The sequence below is a fragment of the Xyrauchen texanus genome, chromosome 47 (assembly GCF_025860055.1).
Source record: "Xyrauchen texanus isolate HMW12.3.18 chromosome 47, RBS_HiC_50CHRs, whole genome shotgun sequence".
Lineage (NCBI taxonomy): Eukaryota > Metazoa > Chordata > Actinopteri > Cypriniformes > Catostomidae > Xyrauchen > Xyrauchen texanus.
In genome coordinates, this window is record NC_068322.1 from 7,096,813 (window position 1) to 7,121,920 (window position 25,108).

A 25,108-nucleotide genomic window follows, 5' to 3' on the forward strand; every position below is an offset into this window, starting at 1 on the left:
CACAGAACAAAACCAATTCTATATCCTACATGTAGTTAACTGAGATAACGATTGCAAAAAACATTCTTTTGAACTACTAATAGCTTTAGATTAATGAGCACTCATTTTAGGTATAGGGAAATGTCTGTGGACTTGTGTTGCCACCTAGTGGAGGAATGAGTGCACTGTCTACTACACTTGGAATGTAAAGGATACATGGAATATTTGTATTTTTATACATTTTCTACAATATTTAAAACTGTATTACCAGGACAGTTTAAAATGAACAAGTGAAGACAAAAAGGTGACCTTAAAAAGTAAAGTTCCCTTAAACATTTCAATACATTTTTACCTAAAACCCAGGATTTATAGAGGTCATGGACATGTTCCTCCTAACTACCCTTTTAATGTTTGTACATTCACACAAGCACATTTATAGATTTATTGTACTGAGCTGTAGAGGGGAGGAGCATCTGCGTAAAATGCTTCCTTAACTGATCACATGAAAACCTTTTAAAGTGCCAAAGCAACATTTGACATCCCCTCTGAATGTATATATAATCAGTCCAGTTACTTAACCTTTATACTAAAACACACACTTAAATAACCAGTGTTTCCGCATGTGTTTGCAGGCTGCCTGTTCTTTCTCTGTCTGGGCATTGTGTACATGTTCAGACCCAATATGTCATTTGTGGCACCATTCCAGGAGAAGATCGTCATCGGCATGTTCTTCTTGGGGGCAATCCTCTGCCTGTCCTTCTCCTGGCTCTTCCACACTGTGTACTGCCACTCAGAGGGGGTGTCCCGTGTATTCTCAAAGTCAGCACCTACAACACACACACACACACAGTCCAAACATTCTTTATCAGATGTTCCCACGGTCATGGAAAACCTGGAACACTTAAGGTTTTATATGTTAATATTAGTTGATGTATTGGGTATCATGTAACTATGAACTGTATTTTTAAGGAAGGACTTCAGTGCCAGGCAGAGCTTAGACTTCCGCCACAATAATAATAAAACAAGTTTCTATTACATACACCATACAACAGTGTTTTTTATTAAGTTCTTCAATGAGGGAGAAAAAAAAGTGTTTTTAAATAGTTTAATCTGAATTTTAAACCAAAATTAATTCTAGGGCCTTAACTACAAAAATTCACAAATGAAATGAAACAATAAATAGATAGTTTATATATAGCGCTGAAAAATGTAGTTGCTAAACGATCAGTTTCTCTGGATTTACTATTAATGAGTATGTGTTTGAGTAAAATTGACATTTTTATTTTATAAAGTACTGAGCATTTTCCCCCGAATAAAAAAAAAAAAAAAAAAGTCATTTAGAGCATTTATTTGCCCAACAGCAATGTGAAAGACTGGCAGAGAGCATGCCAAGACGCATGAAAGCTGCGATTGGAAATCAGGATTATTCCACCATATATTGAATTCTGAAATCTTCTGAAGTAAAAACATTAATATTGTCATTTAAAAATGAATATGAACTTGTTTTCTTTGCATTATTCGAGATCTGAAAACACTGCATATTTTTGTTAATTTGACCAGTTGTCATTTTCTGCAAATAAATGCTCTAACATGCCATTTCCAGCATTTGGTAATATTGGTTTAAATATTGTCCTATTGCATTATTGTAAAGTGTTGTCATGGTAGTTAATAAATCTGCTTAAAAATATACATATCTAAAGTCAAGTTATTTTTCTAGTTATACTCCGCTCTAAGAAATTGCTTTGTGGGTGCAGTCTCTAAAATGATTATTAAAATCATTAACCAGTAATGAAAAACAATTGTAAAATATCAGGTTCAAAATGTATTCAAAATTAAAATAGATTTCCAAGGAGTAAAACAAGGCACACCTGTTACTGTCATGATGTAAAGACATGAATTAATAAACAACTGCCTCTCTCTCATTCATTCCCATTACAGGTTGGATTATTCAGGCATTGCGTTCCTGATCATGGGCAGTTTCGTTCCGTGGCTGTACTACTCTTTCTACTGCTCCCCTCAGCCCTGTTTCATCTACCTGTTTGTGGTGTGTATACTGGGGATAGCCGCCATCACCGTATCACAGTGCGATTTCTTTGCCACGCCACAGTACCGTGGAGTCAGAGCTGGTAAGAACCCATCTCTATAATGAAAACATCAACATCTCCCAAAACGCTCTCTCGTCATTATTTTCTTCTGATTTTTTCCCCCCGTTTTGTGCAAATCAGTGCAATTATTGGTGCAAGCTCATCTTTCATGTTGTTTGTTGGCTCATCATGAATAAACTCTCCCGTTGCTATGTTTGTGAAAGAATGTAGGGATTGTAGTTTAATTCGGGCACAAATGGTCATGTGTTTGGTACAGCTGGTCTGCAAACAGTCGTGTTTGTGCACTTGACTTTAGTGTATGCATTTAACTCGGGTCTTTGTTTCTACATCTGTCTTTGGTGCACACCACTGCTCTGCCGTGATTTAATCTGAACTCCGAATCGATTCAGAATCATTTGAGTATGAATCACGATGCATCACTGAATTAATGTTTCCCCCACCCCTAGTTTTTTGAATCCGTCTATGCATCGGTATCAGATAATTAGAAATGCATTATTATGAGGTTGCTTTAAAGTTAAGAGAGATTCATACCTGCCCTGTTCTCTGTGTTTCAGGTGTTTTTGTAGGTCTGGGCCTCAGTGGAGTTGTCCCTTCGCTGCACTTTGTGATCACCGAGGGCTTCCTGAAGGCCACCACCATGGGTCAGATGGGCTGGCTCTTCCTCATGGCTGTCTTGTACATCACCGGAGCCTGCCTTTACGCAGCACGCATCCCTGAGAGATTCTTCCCTGGCAAGTGTGACATCTGGGTGAGTGTGAACACACATTTGCCGACACTTTTTTACACAAGCACATAAAGTTAGCTGCACTTGATGATTCATTACAACTTAAGCTCGATCAATGGTTACTAAAAAAGTGTTTTATAATAAAACTTTTAAACAAGGACAGGCTAAGATAATATTAAGATGGATAGCCCTTTAAAAGAAATGAAGCTTGGTGTCAAACTGAAGACAAACTGATTACCCATAGGTGCAATTAATCTTAATGTGATATTTTTGGTTATTGATTCATTATCATTATTTCTTATATTATTATTCCTTATTTTATTTCCGCATTATATTTAATACATGATATTTTGGTATCTTAATATTGTATTAGGAATTATTATATTTATAAATTCCTTCCCTGCCTTTTCACTTAGTTGGATGATTATATTAATAGTTAATTGTTCCCTTGTTGCTGCTTGAACTTTGAGGGGAACACGATCTCTCATGAGGGCAAGAGATGAGAGTGCATGTTTCTGTAATCTACGGATGCTACTATTGTTAATGCCATTTAATCGGGTGATATTTAATTAAGATTTGAATTACACCACAATTTGTAGCTCTCATTATTACTGGGATGCCTCGTGCTGCCGCCATAAATGATAATAAGGACCGTTTCACACCAGTACACCAACTTTGCATATTCCTCTCCCACTGCATTGTTCATCCTGAATCAAGTTTGTTACAACACTATTCCAGTATTCCCCACACTCCGTGATGCTATGACAGTGCTGCTGATTTCTTAAAGGAGCCGTGCGTCTTTTCCAACATGAGTGATCAGTTAATGCGATCGGCCAAATTACCGATCGAGTCATAGGACGTGAATATCAGCCAATACCGATTGAATGGCGCATCCCTAATTGTAAGTGCATTACATGCATTATTTGTTTTTGTAATGTTAGAAATTTTTAATGTGGAATGAGTGAATTATTTTCTGTGGTAATCAACAGCATGCCACAAAAGCGTTTGATAGTGTTTAAATGTTTTGAAAAAGGAAGATTCCTTTCATTTTTGCCAGTGTTTGTCATTTACATACTTGATATAAATTAAAAATTGCCGGCCTAAAAGTCTCACACACCAAGTGCACCATCTAAACGGCTAAAGAGGAAACATCTACTTTAAATAGAATTGTTTGCATTCTCTCCTGCCTTGCTACGTTTAAAGTATAACCTGTACCTTGTTTTCCTGCAGTTCCACTCCCACCAGCTGTTCCATATCTTGGTGGTGGCAGGTGCGTTTGTACACTTTCATGGCGTGTCCAATCTGCAGGAGTTCCGCTATACTGCTGGAGGAGGCTGTGCAAAGGACGGTGCTGTGTGAGCCTTGTGCCCTGCGGTGCTGACATGCACCACTAGAGGGAGACAAAGTATCTTTGCCGCCAGTAACCGCTCTGTCTCTCCTACTCATGAGGGGTAAACCAAGGAGGACAACACTAAAAGACAGTCACCCACCCTTATTTTCCTCTCCTTTTTCTTTTGTTCTCTGTTTTGCCCTTAAATCTTCATGGGATAAGATGGACATATGTTGAGGATGGAAATTTGAGTTTCCTAAGATCATATATTTATGAGACCGTTTTCTCTATTGCTGTTTGAGGGTATTTTTTTTTTTGTTGTAAAAGGGGGGACATTGAAAAGAACTTGTGTGAACGTTTCTTGGTGAACTTTTTTTATGTAAATAAGATTTCTAAATTTGGATTATATAGATTTGTATGAAACAAAGTTATAATTTTTTTTTAAATAAAGAAATAAATATAATTATATTGTTTAATAGAGGTAAAAAAACAAAACAAAAAAAACAGTAATATAGCAGAAGTGTCACAGCCAGGAGGGAAATGCTGTGCAAAACATTTAAGACAAAGAAGATGATCTGCAGAGTAAACCATATTGTTCAAGCGCCATAATGTTTATGTGGACTAGTGGATTTGGTGAGGGTGACGTCACCAAACATGGTTTCTGAAGAGGTCAACCAGATGGCTGAGTTTGCTGTTGTCCTGAGTTTGCTCACAGCTGTGAGAGCTGACAGTTTTCAGCATCCTGTAGGATGCTGAAAAGCCATACGCCTGTCGAGCCACCCAGGGCCTAAACAAGGGTCAGAACACAGCACTAACTTACCCCACAGGCCTTTGTATCTCTGTCAGGGTGGTTTTCTTTCCATGCAGAAGGATGATTTCCCTCTCTCTCTCTCTCTCTCTCTCTCTCTCTCTCTCTCTCTCTCTCTCTTTTGTTCTTGTTTTGGATGTGATTCAACCTAGTTTGAAATAAAACAAATTGTGAAACACTTGCAATTTTCAAGTTCACAACAGTGCAAGGATGCTTTCATTGTGTAACATTCTGTACTTCACCATCTGTACATGATCTAATTTATTAAAGAGTTTTCATGGAAACATTATAATGTGCTGCAATTTTCCACAATTAAACATGGGCAGTGTTTTAGTGTTCTGGGATTTTTACATGAATTGATATTTGTTTTAATTTGAAATGAATAAACAGAAGAAACTATCATGACAAATGTGGTCATATTTTCTTGTGATTAATTTCAGGAGCACCGGTATAACCGTGATATTTTCTGAGACTGTATCACAGTATCGGTATTAACACATTAGCAGTTACAATGACATTTAAAGGAGTGAAAACAAAATATATATATATATTTTAACAAACGCTTTATTGAAACTTGAAAGCATTTAACTATTTACTTTTTAATTTGTTAGTCTTTTCGTGGAAAATCGCGATGAATCTCTCTAAGTCGAAGAAAAGTCTCAGAGTCTTGAGTTCCAGATGCCAGAGTTGTAGTTTATTGAAAACCAACAAACATGAGTTCAGCCAGCTGTCTGTCCTGCCTCTATCCTCTTAAGCACTCAAATATATACCTTTGTTATCTTGCTACCTGTTATCTCTGTCCAATGGGAAAGTTACCCTAGTCTCTCTCTCATGTCACCAATATGTTTTAATTCTCACTTTAGGTAATTATTGGTGGAAGATTCCCCATCTCTGTATTTTTTAAAAAGACAAAGACATACATTATTCATAAAAGTACATATGTCAGCAAAAACATACATACAGCTGGTGACTTTCCCACATTCCAGACACATGTACTAGTTACATACATATCTACTTAAATGCATTAGTACACAGGACACTTTCACACAATAAGAGACTCTTTCACACACATCATTCTCCTAGTAATGCCATCAGCTTAAACACATCAGTACAAAAGATTGTTTGACTCTTTACATACATCAGCACTTTTCACTTGGGGTGACCTTGTTTGAGCATGTACTGCAACATTAACACATTATCAAACATAAAAGAGAATACAAGAGATATTATGTCAAAAATACATTATCTTAATCATAAAGGATTTTTCTACCATAGTCTCTCTTTTGAAAATAAATTAAATAAATAGAATAAGAATGATAATAAACTGAATTATAACATGATAAAAAAATAGCATTTAATATAACATGTTATATAGTTATATCCTGGGTTGCGTTTCCTTTTATATTGGTTTTGTCATGGTTTTCAAGTACAAGGACATGCATCAAGTGGCATTAATTTTGTTGTTGACATCAAATATAAAGGAAGTTTTCTCTCTCCATTTTAAAAATTGAAGAGCATATTTAATTATATGAGCCCATTATTATCCCGTTTGTTATCATTTCAAACATCATTCAAACAGAACATACATATTACACGTTAGGTCAGTGTAGCTAGTCTTAAATAATAGTAATAATAATAACAAATAATTATAGGATTTATGAAAAAATAAATACTAGTTGAACCTTTAACTAAATGCCACTGTTGATATAAAATGAGATAATAGATTCTACCTTTAAATTATTTTATATGAAACTAACATTTTGTCAAAATATAACAGTTACTTTTACTCATGTAAAATCGTGAAACAATTTTGTAAAGGTGATGATGTGTAGTGATTTTATTTTTAGCGCATTTCATGATAATCTCAACTGCACTTTCGTGTAACGGAACCAGCTCGCGATCATGATCTACTCTTCTTTCTGGCACGTGCGTGCGTGCAACGACCAGGCTTGAGGAGCTCAGACCTCAAAACTGATGTGACCAATTTCAATTCTAAGTGAAACTTTTCTAGTTTAAAGCGTTACAGAGGAAATCAAGTCCAACCTTTCAAACAGTAGCAGCCCTGACATGCCAAACAGCACTGAGGAAAAGAGCAGCACTGTGTTAAAATCACTAGCTACACATCATCACCTTTACAAAATTGTTTCACGATTTTACATGAGTAAAAGTAACTGTTAAATTCTGACAAAATGTTAGTTTCATATGAAATAATCTAAAGTTAGAATCTTAGATCTCATTTTATATCAACAGTGGCATTTAGTTAAAGTTTCAACAAGTATTTATTTTTTCATAAATCCTATAATTTGTTGTTATTATTATTACTATTATTTAAGACTAGCTACACGGACCTAACAATGGTTATGAAAAGCATTCCTCCTGTGTAATATGTTTGTTCTGTTTTATAGACATTATAGTTTTATCGTCTGTTAATGCTGATCTTCTGTAAAGCTGCTTTGAAACGATGTGTGTTGTGAAAGGAGCTATACAAATAAAATTGAATTGAATTATAGTTACATGCAGTATTTTTAATAATTCAGTTTAATATTACAATTCAGTTTATTTATTATTATTATTTATAATTCTATTTATTTTCAAAAGAGAGTCTTTTTTTTACACATACTTCCGTTAAAAAATGGTTTCAAGTTTCAATTATAATAAAGCGTTTGTTCAAACAAAACAAAAGTTCTGTTCTCACTCCTTTAAATGTCATTGTAACTGCTAATAATAATTGTGTTATACCGTGATACAGAGAAACTGTGATATTTTCTGAGACGGTTATTATACCGTGAAAATCTCAAACCGTTTCAACCCTAGTCCCAGGTGAGTTCTGGGGTATAAGAACACGCAACATAGTCAAAAGGTTTAAAGAGTGTTAGTCCCCAGAATGTGTCTGAAGTTTCAGCTCAAAATACACCACGGATCATTTATTATACCATGAGAAAATGTAAATGCCTCTTTTTGGGTGGAATCAAAAACATGCTGTTTTCCAGTGTGTCTCTTTAAATGCAAATGAGCTGATGCTCCCCATCCCGACATAGCTCTGGTTTCTGTGAATACAATCAGAGACAATGGTAACTTTAGCTGCATTAGCCGTGAAATCAGCTATCAAGCACATTCGGAAAGGCAATTTGCAAAATATAAAAGTGCGATACATAAACCTTCAGGATATAAAGCTGAAACAGGAACAGTACTGATCCATGCTTGAGAATCTATATTTTTTTTCAATCCTGCTTGACACTCATTCACAAAGCAGTCCGGTGTAAAATGATTTTCACATAAATAGACATTTCGGTATGTTTTGGGGCACATTTCCTTCAAAAACAAAAGTTTTCCACTGCGTCTACAGTGGCTCTGATGCCGGGAGTACATGAAGACTCTTATGTTCACTTTTACAGCCAACAACAACAGAAAGAACACTTATGAAGCTGAGACAATATTCTTCTCACTGTATCTGATCCAGTGTGGAAAAAAATGTCAGACTGTGTGTAGATCACTCAGGGGAGGATCTATGATATTAGGGTGGAGTCCGTCACCAGTTGTGGGCGAGGCCTGATCTAATGTGACATCACTTTAGAGTAGAAACGAAAACCATTCATTTTGACACACTGTTTTTGATTAATAGAAATATAGGAAAGAGGAGTGGGTGGACTTTTAACATGGTAGGGTGGTTGTGTACACACTGCCGACTCACATTTACGTACAAACACCATGTAAAAGTCCCCTTTAAATTTGTTTTGTCATATGTAACGAAACATTCCCATCAAAAACACTCAACAAAACACCTGAAACTCAGTGGTTCAGGGGATAAACTTCTGCCTTTCATCCTGGAAAGTCTTGGTTTGAATCTGACCATTTTAAAGTTTCTTTCGTCATATGTAGCAAAGCGTCTCCGCCAAATCATGCAGTGAAACACTCCAAATGCAGAGGCTCAAGAAATAAGCTTTTGCTTTTCATTCCCAAAAGTCACTCAGAAATATAGTTTATGTGACTACATCACTCAACAATGTTGAAAATATTTGCTGTAGTCTGTCACAGCTTCCACAGTGCTTTTCAATTGATTAAATTAGTTTGCCTAACTAATTCTATCTAATCTTAAATTTCAATGTCTCAATAGAACTAAAATTCTAATTCCACACTAAATTGTGACATTTTGAAAAAGATAAAAAAAGATGAAAGATAACCTGTCCTGGACGGATGTGGTACTTTTTTTTAGTACAAGTGTGCTACACAACAGTTTTCATGCATTCAAATATATATTTTAGGAAGGGGTCCGTTACAAGGAGAATATCATATTTAGGGTCCATCTTGGCATTTTCAAAAGAAGAGTTGCTTAAGACTACTGTAAAGTCACTACTCAAATCCCCTGGGGCCGGTTGCACCAGCTACAGTGTACATAAGTTCTAACTTAGCCTAGTTGTGGCATAAATGGGCATTAAGTGACAATTTACACACTACTAAATATTTGAGCATTGCACCATTAAACATATACATTAAATATTTACAGAAGCCTCTGACCAGAAGTAACAGTTGTAATAAAAAAGCAGACTGATTTCATGTCACATATACATACGAGCCATATATGATGATGCTGATATTTACACTCATTTACATTTAGCAGAGAACATTATATTAAAACTGACATCTTAGCGGCTCTTCAACAGTGCACTTTCCTGTGTGCGTAGCCCGGTGTCAAGTTTCAACACATAAAACATATATAGATTATTAAAATGAATAAATGTCTAGATGTTTAGATACAGCTCCTGAATATTGTTATTTACATAGGCTAAGTATACTATATATTAAATCTACTTTTATTACATATGGCATTTACATTTTATTACAGATGACATTTACACGAGCAAAACAAGGTTTGAACGCCAACCGTTACAAGATCAAACTGAAATTCGTGGCTTTTAACACTTCTGTTTACAAATTTGAAGGCTGCTTATTGCATCTATACAGGTAAACATCATATTATCTGACTACACATTACTTTAAGGAGAGCTTACAACCTACTAGTTAAGTCTTGGCTTAAGAACAGGTGGTGCAACCAAATTAAGCATCAACATTTTTAGCCATCCCTTAGTGTGAACTTTACGTCCCAACTAAATTCAGACCTTATGCATAGCTGGTGTAACTCTACCCTTATCTCTAACACACAGTCAACAAAATCTATGAGAAGCTGAATGATGACAATAAATGGAGCTTTATAGCCCTTTAACAGATGCTCAACTGTACAGTAACTTATGAGCTACAGTGTCTCTGTAATCATATGACAGGATGTTGATCCTCTGACAGACCTACAAATTGAGAATACTAAAATGAAGTTAGCTCAGTAAATTATTCTCAGATTGCAACACATTTAGTTTACTGCTCTCTGACTGTATTGATAACAACACAGATTTATATCTGAAAATTGCATTTCAAGTCTTGTTCTGTGTATTGTTCACCTTGTAGTAGTCATAGCTGGAAGTAGGAAAAGCATGAAGCAGCAGGAGAACATCAGACCTTCCCACATCAACTGACTCTATTAACAAACATTAATACAGTAGTCTATTACTTACAGTGAGTTTACAACATCAAAAATGACAATTATTAACAATTCTACTTTATAAACTTCATAAGTATAGCTCACTTTTACAAAGATATGTCTCAGATCCTTCAATGCAACAACTACTGATTACAGGTAGTTTATTATTCTTAAAGGTGAAATGTGTACTTTCTGTGCCTCTAGCATCAACAAACAAAATTGCATAAATCAGGACTCCATTCAGTCAAGTTTCATGAACACAACTGGATTGTCCCACCACTGAATGGCTAATGTTGCTAATAGGGTTGCATGGTATACCTCAGTATGGAAATTGACGGTTATCATGTACATATTCCTCCTGTCAGACTCGTCAACTTGCGACACACACACACACACACAAATGTTGTGTTTCCATGTTTTATGGGGACTTTCCATAGACATAATGGTTTTTATACTGTACAAACTTTATATTCTATCCCCTAACCCTACCCCTAAACCTAACCCTCACAGAAAACTTTCTGCATTTTTACATTTTCAAAAAACATAATTTAGTATGATTTATAAGCTGTTTTCCTCATGGGGACCGACAAAATGTCCCCACAAGGTCAAAAATTTCGAGTTTTACTATCCTTATGGGGAAAGATTCACTCTTTCACTATATAGTGCATGGTAGGTAGTGCACTATATATCAGCAGTAAGTGAACGAAATTTGTGAATTCGGACGAGCGTGTCGGAGCTCTGGGGCTGGTGCAGAAACGTCACTTATGAAATGTTTAAATACTTGGGCCTTATTTGTTATTCTTATTAGATAATATATTAATACAATAAATCTTCATGCTGTTTGTCATTTTTAATATATACTGTGTGTTAATAAAGAGTAAACACATTTGATCAAATCAAGAGTACATTTTAAAATGTATCTGTATGTTTTATCGCTCTATATGTTGTTATTTTAATCCAGTAATGATTTGTCAAAAAGTAATTTACTACATTCAGCATGAAATAAATTATTGCACCAGTTGAGAAACACTGCTTTAACACACACACTCACTTATGTCAGACTCCTTCACCCTGACAATTTCTCTGCTCTGTGTGTGTGTGTGTGTGTGTGTGTGAGCGTGTATTTATCACTTTGTGGAAAAAGAGCCGGATTGCCCATCACTAATCCAGACCGCCAGCGATAACGCATGGGAGATTGAGAGCAATCTACAGTTTCAGGAGACAACCTGTCCCCCTAGTGGTCGGGAGCATTTCCGTTGTGTTGTGGCTATTCCGTTGTGTTGTGGCTTGTTTCCGTTGTGTTGCGGCTTTTTTGCGTTGTGTTGTGGCTTGTTTCCGTTGTGTTGTGAACTTATGTTTGCTTTTTGAATTTCGTTGTGTTGTGCACTACTGGGCCACCGTAACATTCAACCTCTCACAAACTTCAGAAAATTGTGCATCATGCATTAGAATGAGAACACAAATATTTCTGGGCTTAAAAGAAACAATCTCAATCTCATCTTTTGTATCTCAAAATGAGGACAATGTGGCCCCCCATGTGCTATTAAAAAATGAAAATTCTCTCATCATTTACTCACCCTCATACCATCCCAGATGTCTATGACTTTCTTTCTTCAGAACACAAATGAGAAACAGATCAATATTTAAGTCAATTTTTGCTAGAAATTATTCTCCCTGCCCAGTAGATGGCTATACACATAAAGAATGTGAATCACAAAAACAAAAGAAGAAAGTGAATGTTAAAGTGGAGATTGACTGAGCAGGGAGGAGAATTTCTAGCAAACATATATTAAATATTGATCTGTTTCTCACCCACACCTATCATATCTCTTCAGAAGACATGGATTTAACCACTGGAGTCACAGGAATTCGGCTACTTTTATGCTGAATATTGTGATTTTTGAAGCTTCAAAATTTGCCACCAATTCACCAAAAGAGCTGAAATATTCTTCTAAAAATCTTAATTTTTGTTCTGCTGATGAAAGAAAGTCATATCTGGGATGGCATAAGGGTGAATACATAATGAGAGAATTTAGAATTTTGTGTGAATTATTCCTTTAAAGCCCGATGTGACCCCTGTACCAAACAACTGCTCTTCCGCCTCTATAAGTGAATCTGCTTTTTAGTGTGTTTTTCTGCAACAATAACTCTCTCAGTCGGCATTAAGGGAAATTTAGACCCTGCACATGAACTGATTTTAATGTAATTGTTTCATACATTATGATATTGAAAAAAAAAGTTTTTTTCTTTTCATTTCTGTAAATCTCTCATTCTCATGTTGCCCTTTTATTTATTTTTCCATCAGATTAACGTAGTGTTTGCAGTATCATAGATAAGTGATGAATTTTAAAAGCTTTCAATCACAAACACCAATAAAATACCTATATTGTTTTATTCCTTCTGGCAAACAGCCATTAAAGGGAATGTAAATTACACTATGTGTGCAACATTTTTAAATTGCAGCATAGAGTTTTATTATAAAGGGGCATAACTTTCATAACTCTGTCCTCAATACACACTACTCATGAGTACTTTTAAATGAGCTACTCTTTTACCCTTACTTGAGTAGTTTTTAGGACATGCAGTTTACTGTGTGTGTGTGAAGGCCTATGGTTGTGATGGAATGTGTGCTCAACACATGTGTGACTATTTGAAGGTTTGTGCAGAAACAGGAATAGCCTTGCATGTGTGCTCTCATGACTGCTGGGAGAATATATGTCTTCCACAGGTGGTTCCTGTCCACTTCTTAAAATGGTCAAACCAGAGTCAAAGAATAGGATGATGGATAATGCATGTTTAAAAAAAAGTATAAGCCCCAGCTTGTTAGGGGACATGTATTTAAGTGAACAAAACCCAGAGTTGTTCAGTTGCTCTGCAGACTGACTCGGCTTGTTATTTGTAATAATAAAGTCAAATTTTCTGGCATCAAAACCTAAGAATTTGAGAGTGATTCTTCACAGATTTAGGCAGAAACTACAACAGTACTTTTACTCGACTCAAACAAATTTTTTAAGAAGTAACAGTACTTTTACTTGAGTATTATTTTAAATTACTTGAGTATTATTTTTCAGTACTCTTTCCACCCCTGCCCAACAGCTATAGCAAATATATGATATTGAAACTATCTGGGATTTGAACCAGTGACTTTTTAGCCAGAGACAAGAGAACTTGTATTCAAATGAATGGGAGAAATTGGAACAGCAAATATGGGCGGATGTAGAGAAGGAAGTCCATAACCTTACGGATAAAAGAGCCATTTTCCTTTTAGAATCAGACATGTCGTTCAGCTCGGAATGTTCTTGCACATTAGCTGAACCAGCCTGAAAAATAGTTGGTGCTTCTCAATCGGAAGGCTGCATTAGGTGCATCCTTTGTGGCCTTCAATCACCCACAATCCTTACAATTCAGTTTTTTTTGTTTTAAAGAAAATATCAGAAAAGAAATCTAACAGATGTGCACCCTCCTGGTGGCTTCCTCCATTTCTGCAAAATAGTTGTAGTGGTTCACAAATAATTCATTTTCTTTTTTTCTTTTTTTTTGTAATTTAGTGTTTTTATTTATTTTGAAAAAGTTTACAAAACATTTTGCAATATAAGAAAGAAAACTTATATGACTACTAATTCCCTTCTAATCCCCCCCCCCCCCTTCCCCCCTTCCCCCCTTCCCGCACCCACCCCAGTGCACTTCGGGACACTGAGCAGTATCCGAATAACAAGGAATAAAATAAAATGCATACATAGAAAGACAAATAAAATAACGTTAATGGTAACACCTATAAGTAGCTGCAGATTAAGTAGCTAAATATTTCTTGACTGTAGATATCCAGTTCTTCCACATCGAAAAAGTCCTAGGGTTAGCGTGATTGGTCCGTGCAGATGACAGCTCCAGGTATAATATCTCCAATAAAGAGTGAAGCCATTGTTTAATAGAAAGGTCATGCAGGGGTTTCCACCGTTGAACAAGTAACTTCTTTGCAGCGGTCATGGCAGCTAACCAGAATTTCCGTACCTTCTCACAAAGAGGAAATTAAGAATTGTCATTTAATACAAATAATTCATTTTCAAAAATGTCATGCCATGACCACGGAAGCAGAAAGCTTTATGACGTAGCCATGCAGACTTACTAGACCATCTCATTCATAGCACTGAATGTTGAGAAAGACCCTAGCCTACAGCCTCAGAAGTAGTGGTCTAGGAAGTACACAGCCTTACTAGTCTGCAGCCTTTCATTTTTGAAGCACTATGTGTTTTTCTAAGCTTAAAAAGCATTAAAGGGACAGTTACCCAAAAATGAAAATTCTCTCATTATTTACTCACTCTCAAGTCATCCCAGATGTATGTCTTTCTTTCTTCTGCAGAACACAAACTAATATTTTTAGAAGAATATTTTAGCTCTGTAGATCCATACAATGGCCTTAAATATTGATCTGTTTCTCACTCACACCTATCATACCATGTCTGTACACATTAATTTAACCACTGGATTACTTTTATGCTCCCTTTATGTAGAATTTGGAGTTTCAAAAGTTTGGCACCCATTCAATTGCATTGTATGGACCTACAGAGCTGAAATATTCTTCTGAAAATCCTAATTTCTGTTCTGCAGAAAAAGGAAAGTCATATACATCTAGGAAGTCATGAGGTAAGTAAATCATGAGAGAACTTTCATTTTTGGGTGAACTATCCCTTTAAAGAAGCACAATTTATACCATTGTTTTCAGATTTTTACATCTGATTTGAACTACGCTCTTTGATCATAATCTTGAGCAACCATTTTGGAAATTTCAGTCTTTGCACATTTAAGTAGATAGGAGCTGTACTTGTATGCTGCTTGTAAAGAAAATAGCTGCCCAGGAGCATTCCAAAGATGGCGGCTGAGTGGACTGACTTGCAAAGGGACTTTGTTTAAACTCAAAAGATACAGATATAGAAAAAGCCCCTGTGACAACATCCCCGCGTGACAACTAGCCCTGGTCTCCCCTATAAATCAAGAATATTAGAAGTACAGTAAATGTGGCCTCCATGAATCAATTCAAGGTTTCTGCAATTGAACATTTTAACTGCTGTATTTGTTATTCATCACCTAAGAAGCTCAAATTTCAAATAAAACATCATTTGAAACAACTACCTTTCCAGTATATTTTCATGTAACTTATTTCCTAAACAACAAATATGTAAAAATAACATTACATATTATACCTAAAATGTAACATTTGAAGATGACTGTGATCACAAAACAACATGATTTAGTCATACATAGAGTACTTTACAACATTATAAACAATAAAAACCCAGGTAAAAAAAAATATTGTATAAAAAATAAAGTTTTCTACTTCGCACCCAATGGTGAAATTACAATTAAAAAAGGTCAGAAATGTCATTTACAGAAAACATTCAGCCACAGGTATAATATGCCCTTAAAGTAAACATTTTAAAATAAATTATTAAGTTATTTCTAAGCTATTTTGTAGTGTAGTGTCATGTAGTGTATCCGTAAGCTTTTGCTGAGAAAATGGTTTTCTAGAATAATTTTTCTCTATCTTTTTGCTGGATAGATGCATGGCTCTTTGTTTCAAATGGCTTTTTAAAGCATCCATTTTTAACTTTAAGGCTTCCTGAGGTTTCTGCATTTTTTTCTTCTGCCATGGAGTTTTGGGTGGAGAAGAAATCATCTTCATCTTCTGTGGTGATTTAGGTAGAGAGGTCATCCTTTTCTTCACCTGTGGTAAGTTGGGTTTAGAATTCTTTGTTACTTTGGGTATGTAGGTGCTGCTCCACTGGTTGTGAACTTTTTGTTTAGCAGAAAGCACACCAGCATAGTCCTTGCCAGCAGTAGAGACTATTAAGGTAGGAGGGGCAGGGGAATGGAGCTCCAAGGCAACACATTGGTCTTCATCTTTGGACCCATATAAGGCAAATGTCACTTTCTTTTTCCCATTATTCATATCAAGCATATTATTTGACTTGTGGGGCATTGCGGTCATGCACTGTGTTGTATTTGAATGACTGGACACTTTCTCTCTCACTTTGTGTAGGCTTTCTGTATGGTTCTGGGAGATTCTGTCCATCACAGCCTGAAGTAAATCATTTCTTGTCTCTTCAACACCAATCCTAGTGCTATCAGATTTAGGTTTATGCTCTCCAAAAACAGATTTTGTTGGAGGAGGTGTGTTGCATTGTATGGGCATTTGGAGCTTGGTTAAGCTGATTTTGTCTGATTTGACCTTATCTGGTTGAATCTTGGGAAGCACCTCTTCAACTGAATTCTGAATCTCAAGCATTTTGACATCAGGCATTGCTGACTTTACCATATTGTCACTTTTTGTACGTATCAGTCCTTTATCCTCAATGTATTCCTCTGTTAAAGGAACACTTAACACCTGGACTTTCAGTTCAAGAGTTGGAGGGCTACTATTTTGCTCCCATTCATCTGATTTAGTGGGAGTGCCAGAAGTCTTGTTCCTCATAGGAGAGAACAACTCTCCTTCTAGTTTAAGCGATGGTGCCTCGTCCCAACAGTGGGAGCAGAAAAGTTCACCATCATTGTACTTCTTAGTCACATGAGGGGAATTGGATTTCTCAATTCGATTGGTACCACAACAAGAGCAAATCTTTGCTTTGCTACATTCATGGTTAGGCTGACTGGGTGAGCTAAACCATGCCACAAGCTTTGGAGTGTCAACATTTGATTGAGTAGATGTAGTTTTTACATTACATTGAGGCTCTTTTTGTAACTGTTGGAAAAGATTTATAGCATCTTCAGATGATAGCACAGTTACCTCCATCATCGGGGAGTCATCTCTTGAATTTTCATCATTAGAAACAGCTTCTACAACATATATGTCTGGCTCATCTGAATTCTCGTTGTCAGAATTATCTTCCACCAGCCATATATCCTGTGGAGCCTCCACATGACCTAAATTGTCATCATCAGAAATATCTTCTATTTGACATGTGTTTGTGGCGTTACTAGCGGCCTCCTTATTGCCTGAATTCTCATCGTCAGAAATATCTTCTACTTGACATGTGTTTGTGGCGTTACTAGCGGCCTCCTTATTGCCTGAATTCTCATCGTCAGAAATATCTTCTACTTGACATGTGTTTGTAGGCTACTAGCGCCTCCTTATTGCCTGAATTCTCATCGTCAGAAATATCTTCTACTTGACATGTGTTTGTGGCGTTACTAGCGGCCTCCTTATTGCCTGAATTCTCATCGTCAGAAATATCTTCTACTTGACATGTGTTTGTGGCGTTACTAGCGGCCTCCTTATTGCCTGAATTCTCATCGTCAGAAATATCTTCTACTTGACATGTGTTTGTGGCGCTACTAGCGGCCTCCTTATTGCCTGAATTCTCATCGTCAGAAATATCTTCTACTTGACATGTGTTTGTGACGTTACTAGCGGCCTCCTTATTGCCTGAATTCTCATCGTCAGAAATATCTTCTACTTGACATGTGTTTGTGGCGTTACTAGCGGCCTCCTTATTGCCTGAATTCTCATCGTCAGAAATATCTTCTACTTGACATGTGTTTGTGGCGTTACTAGCGGCCTCCTTATTGCCTGAATTCTCATCGTCAGAAATATCTTCTACTTGACATGTGTTTGTGGCGTTACTAAGAACCTCTGTAGAAAAGGACATCTTAGAGGTTTTCACAACATCTGAAACAGCACTGGCACATTCAAAAAGTTCATCTGCAGGGTTCACAGGAAGTGAATCAGACACAGCAGACTCTAAACATATGACTTCCTGGGAGGAGGAGAGATTGATGTCTTGTGTAACTCTGATGTGTTCTTTTTTTAATACTTTAGTTTCTTTGCTGCTGTCTTTGCTGTTGTCTATTAGATCTTCTAAAGGCATTTCTGATAATGGTGAGAGGTCTGCATGTACTTTGTATTTGATGGCTGTTTCCTGCTTGCCATTTCCTGCCAAAGGTGTAAAAACCTCTGTGTGACTTGTGTTTGGCTTCACACTTTGCACTGTGCTGAGTGATGTAACCTCAGGAGCTTCTTTAAGGGAATTCACACCTACATTGTCTGAGGGAACATAATCAGACAGTGGTTCTGAAAGCACTTTGTCAATATCCGCTGGCCATCCATCAACATTTAACCAAGAAGATCTGAACTCCTCAGATGATAAAAATATCCCATTCTCGAGAATGTCACAATGATCCAGTTTCTTCAAGTTGTCAGATGAGATGCTTTCAAATACCACTGATTCATAATTCTTAACACCTCCGGCTAATGAGCGCTCAATCAGTTTTCTATGCGATTTCAAAGATTTCACTAAATTGTATGTGTTCCCTTTCCAGTAGAGTTCCAAGATCCAATTGAAAACACTCTCTGGTATCTCTGTGAGTCTAGTGCTTAACTTGGTAATCTCTTCCATCTGTATAGACTTAGCCAAGTTCATCAGATTTAAAAGTGTGTACTCATCCACTGGCACATTGGACAAGTTAAACACAGTATCACCTGAATCACAATCACTCTGCTGTATATCATTTTGCTGCAAGTAATTTTGACATCCTCCTTTTGAGTTAGCAGAGCAAATATCAGAACTTTGAGGTATGCAAGTGTCTGTGTTTGTAGTCTCAATTTGAATGCTTAAACTTCTATCATCCTGCTGTGCGATTGGTGCCGGTGATTGATATAGCTTGTCATTTATTTTTGTGACTGGACTCTGTGCATCAGGCTCTTCAGCAATGGACCAAATGGCATCAATCTTTAGAGGAGGACTGTCCACAGTTTTTGGACTGGTATCATCCATCTGTGCAGTATTTGAGGTTTGCTGGGAAATAGGTGGCACGATTGCTACAGCTTTGTGAACTTGCTGAGCAGCTTTCTGTAGAGCAAACACAGCTTCAAGGCAATCTGCCGGGTCAGTAGTGTATTGTACCTTGTGCTGTCTTGTATCATGTCGCTTCTCGCTGCTATTCTGTTCTGTTCTGCCCGTCTGATCGATGCTAGGTAAGGCAGATTGTGATGCAAGCTCACTCGCATCTTTGGAGATGGAGCATAATTCTTTGGAGGGTACTTGGTTCCAATAGTCTTTCTGACTTAAACCATAGTTCATTCTTTTACTAGGGGGTTCATCTGTAAACTGTGAACTCTGTAAAGAAAGGTGTCGCTGTGAATACAAATTATAGTCAGTCCTGTTGGAAGCTTTCCGATTTCCAGTTCTGTCATCAGATGGCTGCTTATTTGTCACTGAACTATTAGCAAAACCTTGTTCATTGTCATGTGAATAAATTAATTTACGTAATTGTGGGTATACATAAGGATTTAAGTTAAAATCAGGCTTAGACTGAGGGTTAAGATGGGCTTTGTTGGTGGGAGTCCTCTGCTGTGTCTGATTTTTAGTGGTCTGATTAATGCCACATATCCTGTTTTCTATGCTCTGCCTACTATTCTGAAACTGGGTTGCTGACAAATTTGGACCTGCATTCATCCGCATTACTAGCTGTCTCTGATTGACAGGACTCTGTTGAAAGTTATAGGAAGGTGGTGAAATGCTCTTTTGCGCTCCAGATGGTGGCAATGTGGGAGAGGTGCTTGAAGTATGATGGACTGTTGCTGTGTTCTGAGCTTGCCTGGTGTACATTCTCTGAGTTGTAACATTGTTTTGGGGCAAAGAAGTGGATTGTTGTGATAGTACAGGTGTCGAGTGGTGCATAGTCAGCGGTTTTCCAGCCTGTTTTCCAGAGAACCTTTGTTGATGATGAAGAGGAGCTGTTATAGAAGAAGGAGGTTGTTGCTGGTTGTTCATGTGGTGAGAGCTGCCATTGTCAGAAATGTGAAGCTTCCAGCTCCTGGTGTTATCATTACACTCAGTTCTAGAACCTCCATTGTCTGAACGAGAAGACCAATACACTGGAGCTTGGTTAGGGTCATGATTATTCTGCACTGGACCTGTGTTTCTATAGTTGAATTGAGCATAAAGCCTGTTTGTCTTGGGGTTTTTGGATGGGACTTCTGGCTGAGAGACCATCCCTTGTGTACAGTGCTGCTGTGTCTGGGAGCCTAACAGGTTGGGGTGGGTCAGGTTTGCATTTGGTTGAAAGGAAAGCGCTAAAGATTTCTCACTGCTTGAGCGAACAACTTGAGGATAATTCCAGTATTGTTGCTGTGCATTGGAAACATTTAGCTGCACTGAGTTATATAGTTGGGGTTTTAACTTTATCTGATCATTCCTGGTGGGTTGGTACATAGGTGGGTGTCGTTCTTGGTACTTGGGCGGAGGTTGTTCTTGGTAATTGGGCAGAGGTTGTTCTTGGTACTTAGGTGGAGGTTGTTCTTGGTACTTAGGTGGAGGTTGTTCTTGGTACTTAGGTGGAGGTTGTTCTTGGTACTTAGGTGGAGGTTGTTCTTGGTACTTAGGTGGAGGTTGTTCTTGGTACTTAGGTGGAGGTTGTTGATTAGAAGTCCAGTTGAATCCTTGCATGAGTTTAGTAATGGCTGCTGCCGTTGCTCTTAAGCAGTTACACAAAAAGCACTCTAAAAACAAAAGAAGTTAAAGAAAGAAAACAAAGATTATTAGGTCAAAAACATGACAATCCTTGGAATATGTGTTGTGCACATCAATGTATACAGACATATGTTAAACTCTTATTAAGTATTCATTAATTTGATTGATTGACATATCTTTGGAGGGCAGAGTTTTTGAGAGAGTGCATGTTATTGATTTAAATAATATCAATTATTTAGACATAGTTTGCACTCAGTATTACAGTACATTTAGGCTATACCACAAAACTCAATTTACAGTCCCTTGAGTTTATGCATTAAGATATCATTAGTTCATAAAATAATACTTTAATGATAAGGGATTATACATTAATAGCTTTAACAAATGATAATAAACATTGCGGCTACAAATAAACAAAACATTAACACTTTCAATGAAGCCTATAATGCATTGCAAAGACATTACACATGAATTATACTGCATTAATAATGTCTCATAATACACCTTATAATTATTTATGATAAGTTATAACTTATTATAACTACAGTTACAATAAATAATAAGACTTCCCCTATTCATAGTTATACTTTGAGATGTATAATGCATTATAACACGAGCAACATCCAATTTTAACGCATAAGAAGCTAATAAAGTTGTATAAGTGCTGTTATGCAAAAGCAGCATAGTGTAAACAGACAAAAGGCTTTATGACATGGTCATATTATTAGTGGTCTTTGCCTGCTTTAAGTAAAGTTACAAAAGCAGTATCATCTTATAAACAGCCATAACATAAACCTGTAACATACAATACATTACAAGTCAAACTAATACAATTTAAGTTATTTATAAAATAAGTCTTCAAATAAGATGCACAAACATAACATTTTATTGAAAAGAGTCCAATATAGGGTCAGTTATATATTTTTGTATTATTCTTGGGTTTGTTTACACCCAAGAAAATTGGCTACATGTGAGATCAACGTGCACATTTTTTTCTCAATAGAGAGTTTCTGATATATTTTATCTTTGTAGCTTTACAAGTGTTTTTAGTAATATCTCAAAATTTACATTGAATGTGTAATGTATATATCTTCCAGCATGACTTGATTTTTTTTTTTATTTGAAATCTTTATTTCGAACATGGAAAAGAAAGTATATAAAAATTTAAAACAATGTTTAAAAACATAGGAGAAAAAAAACAAAACAAATGAGCAGCAAAAAAAATATATATACTTCTTTCCTGTTGACATACTACTATTACATGTGCGAAAAGGAGTAGGAAGAAGTAAAACTTATATACTCCTACCCCCTTAATTCTTACAGTCATTCAATTTACAATTTTTATATTATTATTATCATATTGTTCTATACATCCATACACATATACATATATATATATATATACATACACATACACACATACATACACATGCATACCCACATACACATCATTGTGACCACTGACAAGTATTTATTTCTCTAACCTCAATTATGTACTTATTCAAGCAGCAAAAAAATACAACCAAAAATAACAAAGCAAACAAACAAAGAAAAACAACATAAACAATGGAGCACTCCTACTTTCACTACAGTGCTTCTTGATACCTCTTGAAAATAATTTCTCTATACATTTTTTTTAAATAGGAATATGTTTGAGAATTGCTTTAGTTTATCATTTAGTTTATTCCACAATTTAACCCCGCAAATAGATAAACATAATCTTTTCCTTGTTGTTCTAAATCTATTATTCTTAAATTTCCCCTTCCTCTTAAATTGTACTCTCTCTCCCTCTCAGAAAACATATTTTGTATATTCCCAGGCAATAGGCTATTTCTTGCTTTGAACATGAATACTGCAATTTGGTATTCGATTAGATCTTGAATTTTTAGCAATTTAGACTGCAAAAATAATAAATTTGTGTGATCCCGAAATCCAACGTTGTGAAAGATTCTCATGGCTCTTTTTTGCATTATAACTAGTGGCTGTAGTGAATGTTGATAAGTGCTTCCCCAAACCTCTACACAATAATTCAAATAAGGTAACAATAATGAACAGTACAAAATGCGAAGTGATTTAAGCTCCAGTATGTGCTTGGCTCTTGCTAGGACTGCAGTAGTTTTGGACATTTTGTTTTTGATGTATTTTATGTGAGGCTTCCAGCAAACCTTCTCATCTATGATCACTCCAAGGAATTTATTTTCATGTACTCTTTCTATGTTAACACCCTCTATCTGTATCTGTGCTTGATGATTTGACTTACTGTTTCCGAATACCATGAATATAGTTTTACTCAAATTTATTGATAACCTATTTATGTCAAACCATTGTTTTATTTTCTTGAATTCTGAAGTGATTAATTCCAAGAGTTGCTGTAAGCTGTCCCCTGAACCAAATATGTTTGTATCATCAGCAAATAATACAAAATTCAATACTTCAGATACTTTACAAATATCATTGATGTATAATAAAAGCAACTTTGGTCCCAACACTGACCTATAATACCTACAATAAAAGTATTATAACCACTTAAAAATATTTTATGGATGTTTATATGAATATATTGCTTTTGTAACTTAAAGCATAGCTATTATATATATATATATATAATATATTATAAATTCTGCTGATAAAAAGTTATTTTATGTGGTCTAATGCATTATACTATGAGGTATAACTATGAATAGGTATTATAAGGCATTATAATTGTGGTTACAATTATTTATGAGGTGTATTATATTATAAGGTGTATTATAAACATTACTAATGCATTATAATGCCTTTACAGTGCATTATAGATATGGGCTTCATAGAAAGTTTTACCCCAAATATGATTAAAGTCTCAAAAGCCAAAAAATTTGTTTTTCCTCGTGACATGTTAATGGCTAACTGCATGTTGCCATGTATTCTTTGAGAGCAAATAAAGGAAAAAATAAATAAAACCATGGGGTTTTGTTGCGATAAGCGTTTTGTTGAGATTTCAAAGTGTCATTTTAAAACTTTGATCTCTGAATTTTTCACAACAAAAAACGGGGGTGTTATATTTACAGTCCTTTTAAATGATTCAGGCATAGATTACACTATCAAATAGCTACACCAGTGTTGCTTTATTCAGTTCTAAATGAGTTTTTAACAAAATATACATCCAAGAATTCGTTTTCTCAATGAATTACTGTATACACTTGTAGGCCTACTGCATATCTGGCTTAATAAATATCCATATGTTTCTTCACAAGCAATCGCCTACTTAAAATAAACTAATACATTCAATAATATTATAATTAAAAAACAGCAACAAATGATGTAACTATCTCTTTTATTTTTCGTTGTAAAAAGCAAGCTGAACGGTGTGTTGTTTCACTTTCAAACCATATGCTCTTATATTGCTGTAATGGTTAAACAGTTATTTTAACTCTCCGCGTGCGAATGATGAAGATCTATTGGGATTTTCCTCAAGTTCATCACTGAAAATGTTTGCTCGCAGACTTGACACTAAACAGCACATGCAGCATCACGAATGGACACGGAGTGACTGCATCACACTTTTCTTTGAGCGAGATATTGCACTATTGAGCGTATTTTTAAAAACAAATTAAGAGGAGAGAGTGCGCACACGCAAACATGGCTGCCAGATTGCATAAATGAAGTATATTTCCTATTTGTGCATGAATAAATCTCTGATTGGGGTGTTACATCTATTATCTGGCAATCCTGAGCATATTAAACGCTTGTGGATGAGTGAAAGTTCCCAAAGCCAGATAAATGAAAGATCTAATGAAAAACATTAATGATAAATGGGCAGTAGTTTACCCTGGTCTGCAATTGGACAAGGAGTGGTGGTGGCGTAATGGGCTAAAGCACAAAACTGTTAAGCAGAAGGTCGCTGTTTGATCCCCACGGCCACCACCATTGTGTGCTTCAGCAAGGCACTTAACTCCAGGTTGCTCTGGGGGGATTGTCCCTGTAATAAGTGCACTGTAAGTCCCTTTGGATAAAAGCATCTGCCAAATGCATAAATGTAAATGTAAATGCAATTGAGGGTGCTTAGCACGAATGCTTTAGACTACAGTCCTAATCATGGTCTCTTTTAAAAGAAGACACATAGGAGTTTTTTGGTGCAAGTGAAAGCAAGCAGCAATGTAACTGAAACAACATTATAGAAACTTAAGTTT

At 36.1% G+C, this 25,108-nt stretch overlaps 2 protein-coding genes across 2 annotated transcripts in view; one reads left to right on the forward strand and one right to left on the reverse strand.

Annotated features, from left to right (window-relative positions):
• Positions 1 to 5,348, forward strand: part of LOC127639166 (adiponectin receptor protein 2-like) — a 37,559-nt gene extending 32,211 nt beyond the window's left edge. The window contains exons 5-8 of the mRNA XM_052121046.1: positions 612 to 798; positions 1,918 to 2,105; positions 2,639 to 2,832; positions 4,039 to 5,348. Coding sequence (XP_051977006.1) covers positions 612 to 798; positions 1,918 to 2,105; positions 2,639 to 2,832; positions 4,039 to 4,167 — 698 coding nt within the window. The 3' untranslated portion in view covers positions 4,168 to 5,348. The remainder of the gene's footprint in view (positions 1 to 611; positions 799 to 1,917; positions 2,106 to 2,638; positions 2,833 to 4,038) is intronic.
• Positions 5,349 to 14,145: 8,797 nt separating this feature from the next.
• LOC127639189 (uncharacterized) lies at positions 14,146 to 20,915 on the reverse strand. Its single transcript, XM_052121087.1, has 2 exons — positions 17,871 to 20,915; positions 14,146 to 17,584 (listed from the first exon to the last, which is right to left on the reverse strand). Exons 1-2 carry the CDS (start codon positions 20,913 to 20,915, stop codon positions 15,920 to 15,922), a joined length of 4,710 nt encoding a protein of 1,569 aa, XP_051977047.1. The 3' UTR covers positions 14,146 to 15,919.
• Positions 20,916 to 25,108: the final 4,193 nt, after the last annotated feature.

Coding starts and splice junctions, on each gene's coding strand:
- LOC127639189 (XM_052121087.1), bottom strand. CDS start 20,915: ATGCAAGGATTCAACTGGACTTCTAATCAACAACCTCCACCTAAGTAC. Junction 17,585..17,870: donor ATAAGGAGGCCGCTAGTAAC/GTCACAAACACA, acceptor AGGCGCTAGTAG/CCTACAAACACATGTCAAGT.